Genomic DNA, 21,079 nt, shown 5'->3' on the forward strand with positions numbered 1-21,079 from the left:
TGCCACACGCTGATACCGTACGGTACACGTTGATTCCGAATCGGTATGGAATGTTATTTTGTGTGAGTGGGCTTACAAGCGGGGAACACGCTTGAATGAGCAATGTAACTCTCTGGTTAGATCACTGTAAGAAATACTACTAGTATCCGGATATGAACTGCGATGAATTGCGATTGGATGATTAATTCACCAAGGGTGCCATACCTATAATAACATACTAGTAATGTGTTTGGTATCTAACCAATCGCAATGACCAATCATCAACTTCCTCTACTCTGCCCAGTAAACTCCCGTCAAGACCCTGCCCAATGAGCGTCTGTCATTATTTTGTTCCACCAATCATTGTTAACCTCTCATGAGCGAAACATGGCACATACAAAAAACTTGTTTGACAGGTGGTCCGAAGAACATATCGTATGTGAGTTTGCGCGAGGGCGGAGTGATATGCAAGAAATATACATTATGTGTGTGGATTTGTGTGTGTGTGTGTGTTGTTTGTGTGTCGGGGGGAGGAGGGTATGGTTGCTTTTTGAGCTTATATATATATATATATATATATATATATATATATATATATATATATATATATATATATATATATATATACATATATATATATATATATATTAGCTAGGTTTAAGTTCAAATACAATACATTCCACGGCCCAGGTGTACTCTGCAATGCCTCGAAACCAAATATGTTACAATGAAGCTCTTGTATATATTTATTTTACATCTATGATAAAACCTATGATAACCAAAACTTCGTAACTAAAAACTACACTCACAATGCATTGTTATTGATATGAAACTGGCCAAGAGATATAATCATGACATGTAGATCCAAACATCCATGATAGAAGATGAATTACTAGAGTATGTGGCATTTATCATTCTTGCTTCTGTGAAGGTCTCGATACTTTAATATTTACATCTATGATGGAACCTATAATGACCAAAACTTCGTAATCGAATCTAAAAACTGCAATCACAATGCATTATTATTGATATGAAAATGACCAAGAGATAAATATGACCATGATCCAAAGTTCGTCTTGTGGTTTGGATATGAAATAGCTTGTAAGGCGGTATGATAATCTAATTGTTTTCTTGTTGTTGTTGTTGTTTGTTTGTTTGTTTGTTTGTTTGTTTTGTCACTGTATTAGAGTAAGGAAATTTGTACATTCAACATACGGACAGTTGCGTGGCGGTTCGAATGATTGATTGATTGGTTGATTGATTGATTGATTGATTGATTGATTGATTGATTTGAATTTATTTCCATTCTGTGTTCACAAAACAAAAAGAAACAAATATAACAGAATATGTAAGTGATAACAACGATAATTATCATCATACAAAAACATTTTGTCCTTTTTGACGCACAAAATAATACAACGTAGTCCTACATTCTAATGATATATGTACATCTTCGCAACAAAATAAATGGTAAATACAATAGTAGTCATCAGAACCAAAATGAGGGAGCCTAAACTAAAAGCACAGCTTGTATTACTTAGGCCCCCCAAAATGAAATCACATCATAGTAAGACGATACACATTATACCAAAACGGCATGAAAAGCATATGCATTAACTAAAACTAAAGCTCTGCATTATGAGAAGATCGGAAGAAAAGATAAGAAATAGAGGGAATAGACAAGACAAGTTTAGATGAGAGGGGAAAGAGAAGGAGAGAATAGAGGATATCGAGCAGGAAGACTGATGATTCAAACAGAACATCTTTGTTATGATTTATTTCTAAATTATTGTCTCTTAAGGCTAATCAAAGTAGATATTTCTTTTATACTTGTGTTCAATGAATTATAGAGTTTAGGCCCGGTGAATGTAAAAAAGGAGAAAAAACACAGATAAAATTGTAAGGAGACAACTTTCTATTCAAAGGTAAATGTGGCAGATTAACATTCTTCGAATATTCATTTCGTTACCATCTATACTTTTCTTCCAAGTATCATTCCAATCAAACAATAGAATACAGGAAATATGACAGTGACATGCCATCTAGTTGGGTATTCATCTGATTGGATGGTTGAATCTAATAAGAGTGATGGCTACCACAGTATATGAATATCAATGTGAGCCGCATGAGAATTCAAATCGCAAACACTCAGAGGTTGTAGCATGATGATGATGTAAATTACAAGATCGATGATTCAACTCAGCCTCCAGATCCAAAGTTCCCAGGTTCGATTCCCCAGTATCCTTGAGCAACGTTGTTGTGTATTATACCGTCCCCTCTTATAAATATGAGGCAAAAACATTTTGTCCCTCGGATAGGAGATCCCGTTTTGTGAGAGAGTCAGGCTCATGCACGTAAAAGATCCCGCTTCCTTCATTATACCCACTACACATAAAGCAGGCGCAGTGATAAACCCGGTGAAGTGGCCATCACCTATAAACCCACACAAAAACAGTACGTTTATCTTCAAGCATGAAGCTTGCACTTTAAACTGGAAGAAGAATCCTATCAAATATTAGCGTTCACTGACATTTACTTTTCCTTTCGGTTAGAATTACAGAAAACATGATAGCCACTTCTAACATGCAAGTTTAAAAAAAGAAATACATACACTGTTAGAACGCTGTGTAAAATTTCGTTGTTTAAAATATTGTTGTTTAAAATTCTAAACAATGTTGTTTAAATATAGAAAATTGGAGCTTGATTGCCTTAAACAGCGGCTGTTTAAAAACAATTCGGAATGATTGTCCAAACAATTAAACAACGTTGTTTAGAAATTGATGGGCAAAAGTCATGTGATAGTCATGAACCAATCAGCGGGCCTGCATGTATATCCTTCGTCGAATCACCGCGTCGCAATCGATCGCCGCCGGGGTGGCGGCCACCACCGCGCCTCACACACACACGTACAGTTATCACACGTTTATGTACGTATGTACAGTCCAGTAGCGCGACTATTCATCATGATGGACGGCGGTGACGATGACTGCAATGCAGCTATATGGAGTCACGAACATTCTCAGCAAATGGGGTCTAGCTATAGAAGAACTTTGCCAGTCATTCCAAGGTATTTATTTATTTAACTGATAGTTACATCGCTTCATGCCCATCTGTAATTTGCATGATGTATGAAGCTAGTCACGGCTCACGCTTTGGGTTCTTGGCCGGGCTGCGCTACGCCTCGCCTTCATGCATGTAACGTTAGATCTAACAAACGTTAAGACTAGGTCGTCTGTACCGGTACGTAGACCACTACATTACTTGTATGTTTTTCAACCAACTCGTGCTTGTATAAACACTTGCATAATTCAATCCTGGCCCTCAATCCTTACATACATTTTCAAAACTTCACATAGAATACGAATTTCCTCTACAAAAACTAATCATCTAAATCAGCGTACGGAATATTCCCATTGTTGACACAGTACAGTGGCCTATTCGTTGTACAGACAATACTAGTAACCACCTTACAGTACCGTATTCTAAGTTGTAACAGGCACCGTATCACATCATGCACAATTATAGTAATAGTTTCTATAGGCGCAGTGTCCGAGTTCGATGATGTAGAAATCTAACAAGTTAGTTAGGCATAGGGTCTAACGTGACGGTTAGGGCCTAACATAGCTAGGCAATGCTATATAGGGCCTAGTCAAGGGCTAGGGCCTAGAAATTCTAGAATAGGCTATGTTTTAGACTGCTAGTGCTAACTAAGTTCAATTACATGATGACCTGTCTCGATCATTTCCTACCTCATAATTTAGAACTTATAATGGTCGGCTGTATAGCCCTACTACATCGACCACCCTCTTGTAATAAACCGACCGTGTATTAATTGGCGCACTGAACGCTTAGTACGCACTTCACTGCATCACGCAAAGCACATACAAATGGATTGGCTTTGACTGTTGATGAGGATGGTGTGGGAAGACGCGAAAATTCACCGTTCATCAACAAAGTTAATGGTTTTAATCAAGGACAAAATTTCGAATGAATATTTTCACCGAATCGTAATGTAATGTCTATGGAAGTTTCTAAAAAGCTTCGTACAACACGGTGTTCAATACAACTCGGCTTGCGTGCATTGTCAATGCAAAAACAGCGGTCGATCTCAATAAGGAGCGTTACCGCGGGGAGCTGAAACGAGGCCACGCAAGTTCGACGGCGATATTTTTGCACTGAAACTTCGAATCGAAAAGGGAACATAGGCATTTGATAGCCTAGCTCTGGATTTTCTCAATCACGTAGGTTTTTTGCATGAATTTCAGTGTTAAAGTGTTCAGTGTTAAATATTCTTATCAAGCAAATAAACATTAGGCAGTCGATGAGTAGTACGTCCACCCGTACAACCAAAATCTACTGTAAACATAACGAACCCCCTAAAATCCAATACTAAAGTGCAAGTTCAGTTCTGCTACTTTTGCTGGAGCAATTCATTCTTTACTGAGCATCATTGCCATCAATGATGCTCGATGAATTAAGGTTTACGTAAGCTTCCAGTAGAAAAAAAGGCCTAGAACCCCTATAGAAAATGAAGATAAAGACAGAAAACAGATTGTGGTGTTTTTAACGCACAATATAATCTATGCACCACACATAAACTTAATGCCTGTAGTAATAATATACCACCTTAGTAGAGTTCTATTTGTTTCGTGTAGGTAGGTGGTTTGGAACCAATTTTTGGCACTTTTGTCACTTTCAAATAAGTTTCTATGCAAAGATTAGGAGCTTTCTTCTCAGTCTGTCAAGATTTCCATACCAAACGAAGCACGTTGTGCAAATTCACACAAACTTGTGAGAAAAATGTTTATAGATTGAACATTTTTGCAGAAGCTAATGATCATGCATAATTCAGTCCATCATTTATGTTTTTGTTATCAACTTGAGTATTATATTTTTTTTCCATTTGGTTTATAATTATAGCATTCTTTCTGGGCCACCCTTAATATGATTACAAATGCAATCTTGTTCCCTAATTTGTACAGATCAAGCAAGACTTCAGCCAGGAGATCATGGCTGAAGACAGGATGTTTGCAGCATGGCCATGTATGCTGACAAAGTACTCTAGTATGGGGAATCAAGATGTCCATCGTAGCAAACGCTGCTTATTCATCACACGGGTGACACCGATGGCCTTTCCCAAGGTACATTTTAAAAAGTATTGCTCTGTGTAGAGATTCTAATCTACAGCCCCAGTACCACCCTCTCCTTTTTTGCATTTGAGTTGAGGTGAATTTATTAACAACATTAACAAAATACTTACAGTATGTACATGACTATAAAAAAAAAAATTGTTAGACCGAGAAATTCATTCAATGCTTGTTAATTAATTTCTAAGACTTTCGCAAAAACCTGCAAAAACTGAAGTGGATCTGTAATTTCAAAGCCAATATCAAAGAGATCATCCGGGCTTATGCATGCCGACTCTTGATGACTCTGCTTTGTCCATCATTCAACTTGCATGTCATGTTCCCGTATTTGGTTTTGTTGCCGATTCGACATCATGAGCTTCCTTGGCATTTATCATGCACTGATCGAGTGACACATTGCATGCCTTTAGATCTTCATTGATGTACACACTTTTCATGTTCTCTTTTCCTTTCAGACTAGAATGCCCAGAATACAGTTTGTTCCTTTTGTTTGCAATAAAGTGGACTTTGATCTGCCTGCTCTTTCCTTCTTGCCTTTTCCCCAAGATGATGACAAGATCATGAAGATGAGATGTCCTCTTTCCAAATGTCTAAGCCACCTTCCTTGGCAACATTTGACTCGCCCTCAGTAAGCTCTTTCTCTGTCTCCTCAGCCCCCTCTGGCAGGCCAGTCAGGCAGAGATTGTCCCTCCTTAGCTCATGTTGGACCTCCTGCTGGAACTGAATCCTCAAGAGATGACATGTGGATTCAGAACATCTTTAATTGTGCTCATACAAGCTTCTTTCGCTCCTTGTATCACATGCGGTAGTGCAGCTTTAATGACTGTAACTACAGCTTGGACAATTATTTGGGAGAGGCTGTCTCCTGCCCCTCTCTCACATTATAGCACCCCACGGCCACACAGTTCATGTACACTGAAACTTCTGGATGGTTTGTCCTTGCCTCCTTCATCTACCATTCCCCTTTTCTTCTCCACTGCCTGATCAACTCACATGATAATCAAGCTTTTGTCATTATTGGATAACATTAACAGAGAAGTCTTTTATGAACTATTAAAGTTTTTGCATTCTTTTTCCTACTACTTGGAATAAAAATCACTGGACCTTGAACATCCCTTGCTCTTGCTAATCTAATTAAGATATATGCATATTAACTGATCTTGCTTTATGCAATGCCAGAATATGACATGAACCTCCTGCAAAAGCCCAAATGTCATTCATATTGCAATAGTCTTTGTTAAGCACTTAAAATTAGTGCAAGATTATTCTTATTAAGGCACTGGCTGTCAACACCATTCAACTTTCTTTCATCCAAGTTCATGGTAACTCTGATTGCTGCTTTGTAGAATAGCATGATGATTATTACAGCATTATAATTCTAATGCTTGGCCTTACAAGTTTGGCTCTACTCATCCACAATTACTTGCCCGTCTTGGTAGTAAATGCCGTTGCCAGAATCAGTCCCTCATTCAAAATGTGTAGTATTTTCTACAATACCCTCCAAACAACTTGAAAACAGCCCCCCCCCCCCCCCCACAGTTAGTAATCCTGGTTGCAATCAAGTACAATATAAGTACATAAGCTAGCATCTGAATATGAGCTAATACTAGTCAGCATTTCTCTTTATCAGCCTTGATTGTGTTAATATTTTTAAAGGGTATATTTGTACTTATCATTCACAATACTCCCCCTGTGTCATACATTTTGCTCCACAGAGGAAAAAGAGACGCTTGCATTCAGCATGCTGCCGCTAGTTTGCCGAGGCTGGACTGCGAGGGTGTGGGGCTAGTGCTCCTTTCAGGAGTCGGAGTTATTCTACGACTTTCAACCTGTAAGTACCTAACTGTTCGGAGGCTAATCTTCTAAAACAAGTGATGTGTTGCCCTCTTATTAAAATGATGAGATGGACTTTGACATTGCAATACAAAATATAAAAATCATCAAGCTTTGGTCCATAGTTACACAAATTCCCAGTTTATGCTTTTTCATTTGTTAGTTAGTCCATGGATTCTACATATTTATGCAAATTTACTATGTTGCTAATGTGTGCTGTGAATCACAATAATTTTTTTTAATGAAAAAAAAAAATCTTATATTACATAGTCAACATACATATTTACTTTATTTTGTGCCTGACTGCTCAATCACACACTTGTCCATTTATGTCCTTTTCATTTTGATAAAAAGGGGAAAAATTCGCATGAAATACAAAATTGGTCCCAAATGTCGCCAACAAGGAATATTCCATTCATCAATAAATATTGCACTTGACCTATGGTATCATTATATTCAGCAAGATGCTGGAAATATATCACATACCACTCATATACATCCAATGTGATACAGGGTGTCCCCCCCCCCCCCCCATACATGTACCAAAAAGAAAAAAGACCTCGCATACTCCTTAATGTTCCTACAATGTAAGTGGACAAAATTGTTATACTACTAGCATTGGAAAGAGTAACTTACCCAAAATAATGAAATGCAATTCAGAAGTAGTTTTTGTTTGATAATACTTTTTGCCTGGGCTTGCCAGCAATAAAACTAATTGCCTTTCAGAAGTTCCCATAGGCCACACAGTTGAAAATTCATTCAGCCAGGTCATGGTTAGCCCTCGCAAGAATAGAAAATGTAATACATGGATGTTATATACTACATAATGTACCCAATTTAGGGTATATGTTTGCAAATGAAATGTTGCAGAATTTGGCCAGGCACTTTATTATGAACTCTACCTTGAACATTGGAGAGGTGTGGGAAATATATCTGTTCTGATGGACTTCATTGTACCAATGCCTCAACCCAACACTTCTGCGTAGATTATTTCAAGATTTTATCGAGATGTATATGCATGTTTCTTTTCCACTTCCATTTCATTTTACAGGAGGGCACAGACCTGGCTTTCTACATTGGACAAATCGACAGGAAGCAGAGACCACAGCCCTTCATCTTGCTGATGGGAGGATCCTGGAAGAAGCCACTGCAAACCTTTGTCATTAGGAAGTTTTCGCTACACGACGCGAAGACCGAGAATACGAGGAAGCGATCACTTGTGACAGTCCCCGTACTCTGACTCCCGTCCCCATATGTATGCAGTTTCGCTTTCCTGTACAGGACGGCGTGGGGACAAGATCGCTGATTGGTTGGCTGACTGGCTGGCTCACTCCTGCCCAGCATCGGGACCGAACGCTATTTTGGGCAAGTACCGTACTCGTTTTCCCCCGGACGGGACGTTCCTCGGATTTGATCATGTGCAGAAGCAAATTTCGCATACGACACGCTTAACTCCCGGCTGCGTTGTGCTCGCAAAAACTCCCTATTGTAGAGAGACAGGGATTCTTGTTTCCAACTTTGACAACGGCTGTGGACTGTGCATTCAAAGTGCATTATGTCCTAGATGTAGAGTACCACGCTCAATGTTTTGCTGCCTGGCAGTTTTTGGAGACAGTTTTGTATAAAATGCCTGGTAAAGTGACGTCCAATTCTGTGAGAGAGATCAGGACATACCTGAACTATTCAAATCAGGAAGATTAGATGCGTAGAATGAGATTTTCATGGTCATCAGAAGTTTAATTGACAAAGTTGACTTTTAGGTCATTCGTCAAAGCAAAGGTTTGGTATCTATGTTTTATTTGTTTATAACTCAATAAGTAATGGATACATGTCACATGGAAAGATCAAAGGTCATGAGAAGATTGTTCTATTAGTGGGTAATGTTGGCCCTTGAAAACTTGTGATAAAGATGACCTAGAAATGAATTAAAAAGGGTATTTTGCATAGTAGTGACTTAATGAAATATTGGGCAAGATCTTCACAGGTTTATACTGAAGCATGACAGTCAATTTTCAGAACTATAGCAATTGTGAAATTAAAACCTCATATCTGTTGAGCATAATGGAGGTGACACTCTGTACTGAATGTGGCCTTCATGAAATTCAAGATGAACTGTTTCGTAGAATGTATACACCTGTATTTCCATTATAAATTTAGTTCATTGTATATAGAGTAATCTTCATTACTGCCATCTCTATCACAGGAGTGACTGAGATGATCTTTGCTGGACAGATGTGCTGTACTTGGCACATCCCAGTTATGAAAAAAAAAAACTGTATGTGTTGGTAGCAGGTATGACTTCTCAAATTACACCAGTAAACAGAAGTAAGTTTCATTATAATTACAATGTACTGTATATGTTATTTGGTCTGTTCAGATATGCTGAATATAGGTATGGAGTAGAATTTTCACAAGAGATAAAACTTATTTCTTAATGTGAATGGTTTCTCCATCTGCAGTATATTTACAGTCATCATTGTACTGTCAAGGAAATATAATCTAATAACCCCTGACTTACTATTGCAGATGTTCCCCAAAAGCATTGCAACTGAAATGATTCAAAATGCTGTTACATCAAATTGAACATTGTTAAAAATGATCTAGTTAATAGAGAAGCTGTGTAGTGCAATACCTTCAGTAATATTTTCTTAATGGGGCAACAAAGTACAGTATTTGGACAGAAAAGCAAATCCTTAGAGGGCCATTCCCTTATGCTTCGCTTATGAGATTTCCAAGCGCATGTAATAGTGACAAACACTTCAAGAACAAAGTCAGTGGTTCTAAGAAAATCAGATAATTATTCCAGGAAATAAGACTCATTCAAGATTTATCTTGTCTTGTCAGGGTATGATCACTATAAAACTGGATAATGTGTTTGTGAGGTGTGCATTGGACTGTAAAAGCATTCTGAAAAATTACATTCTCTGTGTACTGTTCATTCAGTTAGCCCTTTTGGACCCATCTGAGGGCAACTGATGGTCCCCATGCACCCACACAATATGAGAAATGAAGCAACAAAATATTCAATGTGGCACAGGTATAGATAATCTCAAGCCGAACACATCCATGTTATGCGTAATAATTAATTCTTTAATTATGCATGTATCAAATTCAATTTGTCATTGCAGTTTAGTTGAAATATTGTGAAATGTGATTTTTACGGCGTTAAGCGCCCCATTTGTATGTAAGTGGAATCAAAATGTACATTTGACAATACACTAAGCTTTAGATGAGTCGAGGTCAATTCAGCTGGGAAATCACTTAACTCAAGCATAACAAAAGCTCGTGATTTTTACTCTGCAGTCAAACTGCATATTTTTACTAAATCCGCGCAAGTCGACACATTTTTCTCGGTTCTCGAGAACTTCGACTTATCAAAGGTTAACTGTATAAGAAGAATTGTTACTCTGTATATATTTTGAAAATGGATGAGACAATTCTTGATTGGCTCAATTTGTTATTTGTAATAAGTTTGCACATCGATGGACAGATTGACCGATTGAAGGTTTTCTATTAAATGATACGCTGTCAGTGATATAGACAGTGAAAATGTGCTGAAATATATAATTGGCCAAAAAATAAACATTTGTGTTATTGTGCTTATATACAAGTGAGTTGTACAGTAATATGGGATTAAGAACTGTTTAAATTCTAAACATGAATATTTGATATTTGCTTTAAACAACCCAGTTGTATAAAATTACTTTTAAACAACCCGGTTGTATAAAATGACTTTTAAACAACAGTTGTTTAGAGTTTTAAACAACTTTTTTTAAACAACTCAGTTGTATAAAATTACATTTAAACAACAGTTGTTTAGACTTTTAAACAACTTTTTTTAAACAACCCAGTTGTATAAAATGACTTTTAAACAACAGTTGTTTAAATTTTTAAACAACTTTTTTAAACAACCCAGTTGTTTAAATTTCTTTTAAACAACAGTTGTTTAGAATTTTTAAACAACAAAGGGTTAAAAATTTAAACAACTACGTGTTGTTTAATTTTTAAACAACAGTTGAGCGATTCACCGGTTAACTTGTGGTTGTTTAAAATTTTAAACAACCTTGTTGATTTTTTTCTAACAGTGTATAACATGAAGTAGGGTTATGTATCCCACGAAGAGAAGTAGATAAGACAATGAAAGAGCCGACCAAAGATGATAGAGTGGTGGCGGCTGAATTGAAATGAAAGTAAAAGTGAGATAGTTTTGAAGTGGTTTCAGGATCAAGCATTTTAAATTTGGCTTCAATTTTCTGCATTTTATGAATAATTATGACTTCTAAGAGCCTATCATATTGCAACTAACGAGGCTATTAATTGTCTAGGCCTACATCAATTCGTTTCGTTTTAAATTTAGTTGTGACAGTCACTATTACGGCAACTTGAGACTCGTGACATGACGCTGTGTTGTGATGTTCTCGTTGTTATTTGGTTTAAGATTAGTTTTACGAGTGTGCGTTTGTGTGCGCGCGGGACACGTATTTGACAATGCGTTAATGTCCGATGCCCTGAAAGGGATGTATGCTTCATTATATTTGTACCAGGCACGGCCTCGTCACCCGGTGCTTATCCTGTACATTGCAGCATCCTGTCCAGTCAGTGAGCAAGCACATGCACCTACCTGCAACCATTAAGCAAACGTGTAAACAAAGACAGACCACAAGGAAACGCCCACATGTAATACATATTGTGACGCATAAAAGCATGAATAAGTCAACGGAATATGGACAATACTGTTGCTTTTTGCGAGTGAGTACAATTACATAATGCAAGGCGAGGTGGATTTTTTTTTCGTTCAAATAATATTTATTCACTTCCAATTGAAAATAAAAGCAACATCAATTCACTTTGGTATTACTGTACGAACATAAGAGAATAATTCGTTTAAAGAAATCTGAAATCATTATACATTTTCATGTTTCATTATAACAAATGATATAGCAATAGTACAGCAATTACGGAAGAAAATGGAATTCGTATATTCGGTATAATCTTATATATAAATTTAAAACCCGTCTTCCAAATTAATTCTGCCTAGCTAACCTAACTACCCTTCCTAACCGGGTACTATACGTATATCTTACTATGAACTACCAAAACAACAACAACAACAACAACAACAACAACAACAACAACAACAACAACAAAACATAAAAACCCACTCCGCCCATACATAATTACCTATCCTTTCCTTCCCATCTCTACCAATTACAATTTTACTATTATTGCCTAAGCATAACTCATTAAAAAACTCAGTTACCAATATAAACATCCACACCGTAACACAACCACTCATAAACACAAACATTAAAAAAAACCCAAAACTCTTTTATCAATATAAACACACATAAAACACAACCACTCATAAAAACAAACATTAAAAAAAAACCAAAAAAGTATTTTAGCAATATAAACACACACACCAAAAAGGAACCACATATAACCAGAAAGAAACTAATAAGTAACCTCACACACACCAAAAAAAAAACAAAAAAAAAAACTTGTTGATAATACTTCTCAAGCACGCGCGGCGCGCACACACACACACACACACATACACACATCACAAGCTGTAGGCCTATCTTACATAACATGAGAGAGTGAGAGAGGAAGGTGGGCGAAAGACATATTTTATAGAACAGCTCATATTTATCTCTCTAGTTTCATACTACGTGTGTATTACAGTATCACAAAAATTCTCAAAATTATATGAATGACCACATCTGCCTTCCCTATATATAAACGTTTGTTTTGTATCTACAACGTTTGACAGTCTCAGTGACAAAAAGTTTAATTCGTCAAGAGAAATTAATATATATTTGTCCATGGTTTGTATACATAAGACATGAATTTCCATGATTATATTCATATGTAAATGACCAGAATGAAATTGAAACAAATACGTTCCCAGTGGTCTTACACACTGTAATTGATAAAGGCAATCTTCTCTTTAGGAAGTGCAAGCACTTATACAAAATGGTATGTAAGCTTAAGTTATCATAATTTTATATGTTTTCAGTTTACCGCATTTTCATTGTCAAAAACTGGGTTGTCATGACGAAGTTATTGTCTTTCATAAATTTGTTTAGTGTCCATAAACCTTTACCCGCTCGAATTGTTGTGTTAAACACGACAGAAAATTGGCTTTACATTTTTGTCATGGTAATGTCCACGTGTTGCATTAAAGTTAATTGATATACATGTAGTCCTGGAAACAGGAGTGAGTCGGGTTTTTAATTTGCCTCATAATCATAGAATGATAACGAATTACGGGCAGTACACAGTGGGCTGTCTTTGTAAAAACGGTGAATTATATACGGTTTGTTGCAAGTGGGATTTGATCATTGGGTGACTTTGAACTTTACATTGCTCAAATTGTCCTGAATATTATAGAGAGCCATTCGGGTAAACTACATGCATTTATAGACCCGCATTTATCTTATACCAAGACCATATAAACAGCATGCGGCAAAGAAGTACATTGAGTTATACAAGGCAACAACTCTGAAAATTAGCATGCATGGCAGTGGTCATGAATATTCCAAGCATTAAGTTGGCCTTAATTGTTGGTATCAGGATTAGTATTGCATTATTGGCAAGCATTAATGTTATCATGACGATATCTTACCAGCAGTGAGCAGGGAGATGGAAGTAACTGTTTTACTATACGCATAGCTTCTTGCTGTTGGTGGTGGTGGTGGTTTGAATGGCATTACCTCTTAATTTCAATTTTTGCCCCACGAACTTTATATGTTTTTGAATATATTGAGATAATTTCCTCTTCACTACTAATTATGGTCACGGTACATTTCTTCTTCTTCTCGCTTCTTCTTCTTCTTCTTCTTATTATTATTATTATTATTATCATAATGGCATTATTATTACTATTATTATTGTTATCATTGTCATTATTATTATTATTATTATTATTATTATTATTATTATCATCATCATCATAATCATTATCATCATCATCATCATCATCATCATCGTCGTCATCATTATAACCACTACTGACATATCACTACTACTATATACCAGTTGTATACTACTTAAAATATCATCTGCATTATTCCTATTATTATCTTATCACTGCTTCTGTCAATCACCACCATTGTTATTATCCGCGTGCTTCTTTTGACAACGTCTGTAATCACGAAGGCAAGACAGATTTCGAAATATCTCCTGGCAAGCCCGGGCTCGGTTTATGGTTTATCAAGCGGGTTTTCTCAACAGCAGCCGCAGAAAAGGCATCCTGCCTTCTGTACACTGTCTCAATAGCGACGGTTGTCGGATGATAACGGTCGGGTTGAGTGCCGTCGGCGTCCATGTGTGGGTGTGACTATAACATACAAAGAAATAAATATTCACCAACTGCATAAAAAAATTGTATTTCTCCAAAATGATGTTAAGCAAACATTCTTGCTGGGGCAGTGCTATGGGATATTACCTCAAATTTACTCTTGAGTTCCCAATCAGTGGATTTGGATGTGGACTTTTAAATGGAAGTCCCGAGTTCGAGTCCTATCAAGTAGGCCCCTACTTTCATCCTTGGACGAGATGTTTCTATCATTACTATATGAATACTACTGATGAAAAGTAATTTAAAAAAAAAAGATATTTTTTGACGAATTGACGAAGCAATATTTTATCCATTGTTTGAGTGTCTTCTTTTTACTTATCTGAAAGAGAGGAAGCTGATAAAACATTTATAATGGTTGATACAGAAATGAAGTCATAATGACATATCAATAGTGATATACGTCATTATTCATAATCAATATAGTAATTGTCAAAAATGATTATTGTCACTTTTTGTAAGATTTGTTATGTCTGCAGAAATTGGAGATATCAATATTGTTGATGTATAATCTTTCTTTGGTCTTGATTTCCTTTTTTTTTCTCTCTCTTTTTCTTTTTTTACTGTATACTGGGGTTTTGCTTTATAGTTTCTACTTTTTGACTAACAATGCCTATAAGTCTACCCACTTTTGATGACATCAGGAACGGCGCAGTGTTTTCAAAAGTGTGGGGGCCCACTTCCGGGTTTCATGAGCTAACAAAGTGATGACACCTTATGTATTCCTTTCCTTTGTATGGTGCACAAAAAGTGTGGGGGCCCGAGCCCCCACGGCCCCCACGGCTGCGCCGGCCCTGGACATTACCTGTTCATTTCATGAAAATTGATTGTTTCGTTTCTATTTACGTTCAAAATAGCGCCCCTCTTCTGATTCTGAGCTGACGATTTATTATTATTATTATCATTATGGTGAATGCCGATAAGGACATGCATTACGCAATATCGGTCCAAGATCATGTGACGGGCGGTCCATCTGTTTTGAGTGGAAGATCTAACGATATAACGTTAGCTGTCTTCACGCATACTGTGGCAACCAGAAACCCTTCCCCTAAATTTCGTGACGAAAAGTCCAAAATGTGGTACTTTTTAGTTCTAGTTTCCCTATTTGTACTTTCTGGACCAGGTTTGGCCCAAGATCTTCCACCGGTAAGTCAAGATCTTTACATTTGAACGCATTTGTTTGAGTAATACTGTTGCGGTGGTGCTGGTTGCGGCGCAATATTTTAGTCCCATTCGTTTCGATTGGCGTATTGTTCAACACCCAGACCGACCGTGCGTGGATTGCACTTGTGTTGTGATGTAGAATTTAGACTCTATACTCAGCTAGTAGAACCAAGTACTGGTCTACCACTTTTCGATTTTTATCAAATCACGTACATGAGTTTTAAACACATTACATTATGGTGAATGATCAGATACTTGTAAATGTTGTCATTCAGAATGTTTACACATGGTTGAAGTTGAGGTTGAGTTGCAATGCTTCTTTGCTGCAGCCTTAGGCTTTGAACAGTCACTGAGTCAATGAGAACGTGTGTCGACTTAAGAATGTGGTTCAAACTCATATTTACTGTGTAACAATATGGAATGAAGAAGCTATGCTTGTCTTCAATAATGTTCCTGTCATAGAAACATTTAGTTTAAAAAGAAGGGATCTATGGTGGTGTGTAGTAGTGTGTGTGTACATACAATGGAAATCTGAAACGAGGTTACATAGATCTGTCAATGAAATTCGTTTTTTTCATAATGTCAAATAAATCGTAGGTCAAGGTGCCTATATAGAGCTATTTCTCACACTTGCATGGATGATTTGTCTTTTCATATATCTCGTACAAAATCATATATTGTGCCTGTAATCATCTTCAAGTCTGAAGGATGCAGGACTACCAGTGGAAGAAGAAGTAGATTGAAATGATGAACCATTGACTTAAAGATAATATAAAGTTTTGGTACCTCAAAAGTTTCCCTGAGTTTCCTTGTCTTAGTTTGTGTTTCAGGTTAAAGTACCTTTCATATAACTAACACTGTGAGACTTACTTGCCCCAAAGTGCTCTCATGTCTTAGTAATCATGCAATAATGGTTTTGTACCAGAGCAGAGCGGGCTCTGAAAAATTCGAACGAGCTGTTAGTTTAACTCCACGCGGTACCGCGACAATCAATATACACGTATTGTACGAAACCATTATTGCATGATTACTAAGACATGAGAGCACTTTGGGGCGAGTACGTCTCACAGTGTTAGTTATATGAAAGGTACTTTAACCTGAACCACAAACTAAGACAAGGAAACTCAGGGAAACTTTTGAGGTACCAAAATTTTATATTATCTTTAATGTCTCAAGTGTGAAATGAAATCATTTAAAATACATGTTGTCATGTTGCCTTAGAATAACTGTAAAATGCATTTCTGCTATTTGTATATCAACACCTTTATTTGTGTATATTTTGAAAATTTTTCCATCCTCTTGGATGAATTTACAACATGGCAAACAGTTTTGTTTGTTTTTGTTTATGATGCTGTAATATGGTAAACTAATTAAATAAGATACAAGTATAGCAATGCCACAGTCAGTCCCAAATGAGAACCCATGTATAAGGGAAACCTCTAACCATTCTTATATGGAAGGGTGGGTCAGATTTCAGTGTACTTTCTAATTTAATAGGCAAAGCGAGCCAAAGTGCGGCAAGCATTTAAGGAAGCCTTGAGAGTGTAGTAATGTGCATTATCAGAATCATTAATCATTGTGAATTGCAGTTCACAGAGGACTGTCGAACAGATGCCTACCCACCTCCCGTCAAGGACAAAGTCCAGACTTATGTTCTGAATCTGGACATGGCTCCAGAAGACCGATGGACTGGCCTTGTTAAGAGCAAGACTAATGAGGTACCTCTATAATTATTCTCGACTTTAACAAACTTCAGAAGGTGAAATTCAAGGATGACAGCTACCGTGCAATAAATGTCAACCAATCTTATCAGAGGCAGAATCTCAACTGAACTCAGAAACTCAAAGTCCATCCCATCAAAAGACCAAAGTGTCTCCATTGTTTGCATATATGATCAATTGTTCAAATAGCATTTCTTCTTTATGAAGACCTATTGTATATTATATTATTCTTTCTTTCTTTTCTTTCTTTCTTATGCAGAGGAACTTCCCATAATCAAATCCATTTTGCACCAGACTGCATGATATTTTTTTTTGCTTGAAATTCCTCAAATCTTCTGGCTGTTATGTGTTAAAAATGCACAAAGGGACCACATACTGGGATATCTTTTTCTGTGACCAATTAACATGTAACTTTAGACATACAGTATTCAGCAAGTAGTCAATACAAACGTATAACAGGCATCTCACATCTATTCCCTACTTCACCAAAATGTAAAGGCTAACACCAGTGACTGGTTTCATGCTTAAACAAAATCTTCACTCCTCACAAATTTCAAGTCACACAAGATTTATCTAACTTGACAGTTTGTTGAGTAATGAGTACCAGGGTAGATGAACAAGAAGACAAAAGTAATAATAATAAGATTTTATGTTTTACTTTCACAACATGGCTGGTCTTCAGCAGGATAAAGGGCATCACTGCTGTGTAAATATGTATATTCTTTTAATTCTTTTTTTTTTGGGGGGGAGGGGGTTGATTTATATTGCACTGTTTATTGGAATATAGACTCTCTTGAAATAACTCATGTTCATGTTTCTTATCACTGGTTTATCTTCATCTTTCATGAGATGAATAACTTGATTCAAGACATAAAAGATTTGGTCGGGATCTTCATCAATGAGACGGAAGCTGTGAAATACCTGGATGAACTGATGGTGAGTGTAAAAAGAGTACATAGGAATGTTAAGATGATATTTTATGTAATCTCTTATGCCTAATTTCCTAGCAAGGATGTTAAGTACTTCCTGAAACTCTACGTTCATTGCTTGTAAAAAACATATATTTCCAAGTGTAGAAAATAATAATAATAATAAGTAATTCCAGAAGTTTATTATGGGTAGCATTGTTCTGGCCTTGAATTGTATTTGATATATAGTTGCTGTAGCTTTAGCCAGAACAAAATGAGGTAAAATAGGGATACATAAAATGTTTCAGAATTTGTTGTTGTTGTTATTTTTTGACATATTTTTTAATACTTTTTTTAAGGGAGATGAGAAATACAGTGGTATCATCTCCATGTTTGTACTGTTTAATTGCAAAATAAAAACAAACAAAAAAACAATAAACAGTACATTTCTTTTCTCATTCCAATGTTCGCTATGGCCACATTTGTGTCAGGTAATTAACCATGATAGCCGTGGTAAAGTTATTTGATTTCCACCAGTCCCTTAATACATGAGAATGACTGTCATCTACAACTACCAGTAAAGGGAATAAGTAGTCTTACATTCTCAATCTGCTCTAAATTGTTTTGCAGGCTCCTCTTGCTGATACCTTTCCATCCCCGTATGACATGGAGCTGAAGGGGATCGCCAATGCAACTGGAATTCCCCTAGGTAATGATAGATTGTCATATTGCAGTAAAGTGAATTGAACAAACTAGACATGTCTATGACATTCTATGCTCATAAACTTCATATTTGGCATTTGTTTATACGTGTATCAGTTTATAAAGACTGTTTGTAACCAACCTGTTTTATAAGATTCATGTCCACATTGTCATTATGTAAACTCTGTCAACAAGAATGAATTTTGTTGGATTTTGTGTAGACTTTGACTCAAATTTAGGACTTATTCTCTCTCTTTATTGTAGAGTCCCTGTACAACACCATGCAAGACATGCCGGTCTTTTGTTGTATACTAGAATTGATAGCAATTATTAATCTCCTTTATGATTGCAGGCCAAATTGTCCTCTACAATGTTTTCTACGAGGTGTTTACTGTATGTACTTCAATAGTGGCAGAAGACAAATCAGGTATGTGTCTTTGTTTTTCATATCCCTTTGTTGTTTTTCTTCCCTTTGTTGTCTTATACTGTATAAGCGGTTTCTTTCGCGTACAGAAACTTTCGCGGTTTCCATTGGTGCGGACTTTTTCGCGTGTGTTTAAATTCGCGGTCGGTAATGATTGCGTTGTACAAGCGACAAGTTCAAAACATTTTCGCGTGATGTTAAATTCGCGGTTCAACCTCAAAGCGCGAAAAGTGTGAAAATAAAACCACCGCGAAAGAAACCACTTTTACAGTACTAACAGCAGAACTCGATACTAACTTTTTTATCTGGTGGCCCATTGGGCCATAAAATCATTAGATCTGAAATATTGGTGGTCATAAAAAGAAGAATTATGGTGCTAAATTTAAAAATAAAAAAAGATAGGTTAAAGAAACATGTAAATTTTGAATATTGGCAATAATAAAAGTAATGGGTATAGAAACTCGTACATTGCTCAATTTTTCACTTCCTCAATGGAGTTCAGTGACTGCATTGAGGGAATTCTGTTAGCAACAGTAAAATTAGTTTGTTTTTATTCAATGCTGTCAGCAGGCCAACTTTGAGGAAATGGTGCACCTTCTTTGTGTCGGTGATAACCTGGTAAACTATTTTTGTGTGTGTGTGCCACAAAGATTGTCAAACACAACAAAACACAATTAGTGCTTACTGTTATAATGGTTGAGTAATGGGTTAAAACTTTAAAGGAATGTACTCCTACATTTATGTTCACATAATTGTGGTCTGGTGTACACATGTTTATACAATATTGCATATTTCATGCAATTGATTTACATTTTTTTTTTTTAGGGGAGGGGGGATATAAGTCCTGACCACTAAAGATTAGGCTTCCAACATTGACAAATGCTCTCATCTTTTTTTTAGCTCACCTGAGCCAAAGGCATGGGTGAAATATTGAAATCATTCATCTTACAGCATCAGGCATGCATGATTGTTCAAGTGAGTTACTGCAATTATTCATTTGACACTATACCAGCCTAGAAGTTCCCCAAAGCTCCCCAAGTTTGCTGTTTTCTTCTGGTGAAAAAGTCTACAAGAATGTGTTGAAAGTGAACTTGCAATACTCAAGTGAGCGCAAGACCCTTGAGTTTCATGTTCTTCACTTGTTAGCAGATGTCTTGAATGGCTGCATAAAAGCAGAAGTGTAATATCTTTTAGTGTTGTTGGTTTTTTTTTTTTTTGGTTTTTTTTTTTTTTTTTTTTGGGGGGGGGGGTTTAAGTTAAGATGCTGCCAAAGTACCATTTGAGAAACTACATAAAAGTTGTTGTGGTTCTGACACTAGTTATGCATGTATACGCATTGATGTGGACCAGTAGAAATTAATGTTTCAATATTTCCTATAGCCTATTAAGCACTATTAACTACCCACCCATTATAAAATGAGTATGTTAGATTTCAGCAGGCAATCACATGAGTATTCTGTAGTGAGATGTTTCTATGTCGGTAGATGATGATCGCAACTGTCATTAAGCTTTATTCTAGCACATACAATTCAAATTTGATGTCATTATTTTTATGTGAATAGTGAACATAAAAATAGAGCCTTGCTATTTTTCCCTCTATAAGTTTCCCCCAAACTGAAATAAGGGCTGTCACACAGTCTTCAACAAGTCACATGAGTGTTTTCAATTAAAGGGAAGAGAGTTTCTAGCAGTTGTTGGTTTTTTTTTTCAATGGAAAATGTTGTTTTCCCAAAGTGTGTTCCTACAGGGGGTGTTTCATCAACGTTTGTCAGCGCTGAGGAGTTGTCAGTGCTGACAATTTCAGCAAAATCCTTGTTTTTGATTGGATGAGATGCTCAGGT

General features: G+C 36.5%; 1 protein-coding gene and 1 long non-coding RNA gene across 2 annotated transcripts; both read left to right on the plus strand.

Annotated features, from left to right (window-relative positions):
• The first annotated feature begins 4,085 nt into the window (after nucleotides 1-4,085).
• On the plus strand, nucleotides 4,086-6,912 carry LOC139725027 (uncharacterized). The gene is made up of 3 exons (XR_011710531.1): nucleotides 4,086-4,220; nucleotides 4,962-5,120; nucleotides 6,842-6,912. It is a non-coding gene; the product is annotated as an uncharacterized lncRNA (long non-coding RNA).
• An 8,462-nt stretch (nucleotides 6,913-15,374) lies between these two features.
• LOC139725012 (acid ceramidase-like) lies at nucleotides 15,375-18,821 on the plus strand (the record flags this gene model as incomplete). Its single annotated transcript, XM_071636103.1, has 4 exons — nucleotides 15,375-15,465; nucleotides 17,073-17,201; nucleotides 18,054-18,140; nucleotides 18,743-18,821. Coding segments are annotated over exons 1-4 (367 nt in total), but the record flags the coding sequence as incomplete, so codon positions are not given.
• Between the last annotated feature and the right edge of the window lie 2,258 nt (nucleotides 18,822-21,079).

Source organism: Diadema antillarum, unplaced genomic scaffold, assembly GCF_040938485.1.
Source record: "Diadema antillarum isolate AM-2024a unplaced genomic scaffold, OU_Dant_1.0 seq00000009_RagTag, whole genome shotgun sequence".
Classification (NCBI taxonomy): Eukaryota; Metazoa; Echinodermata; class Echinoidea; order Diadematoida; family Diadematidae; genus Diadema; species Diadema antillarum.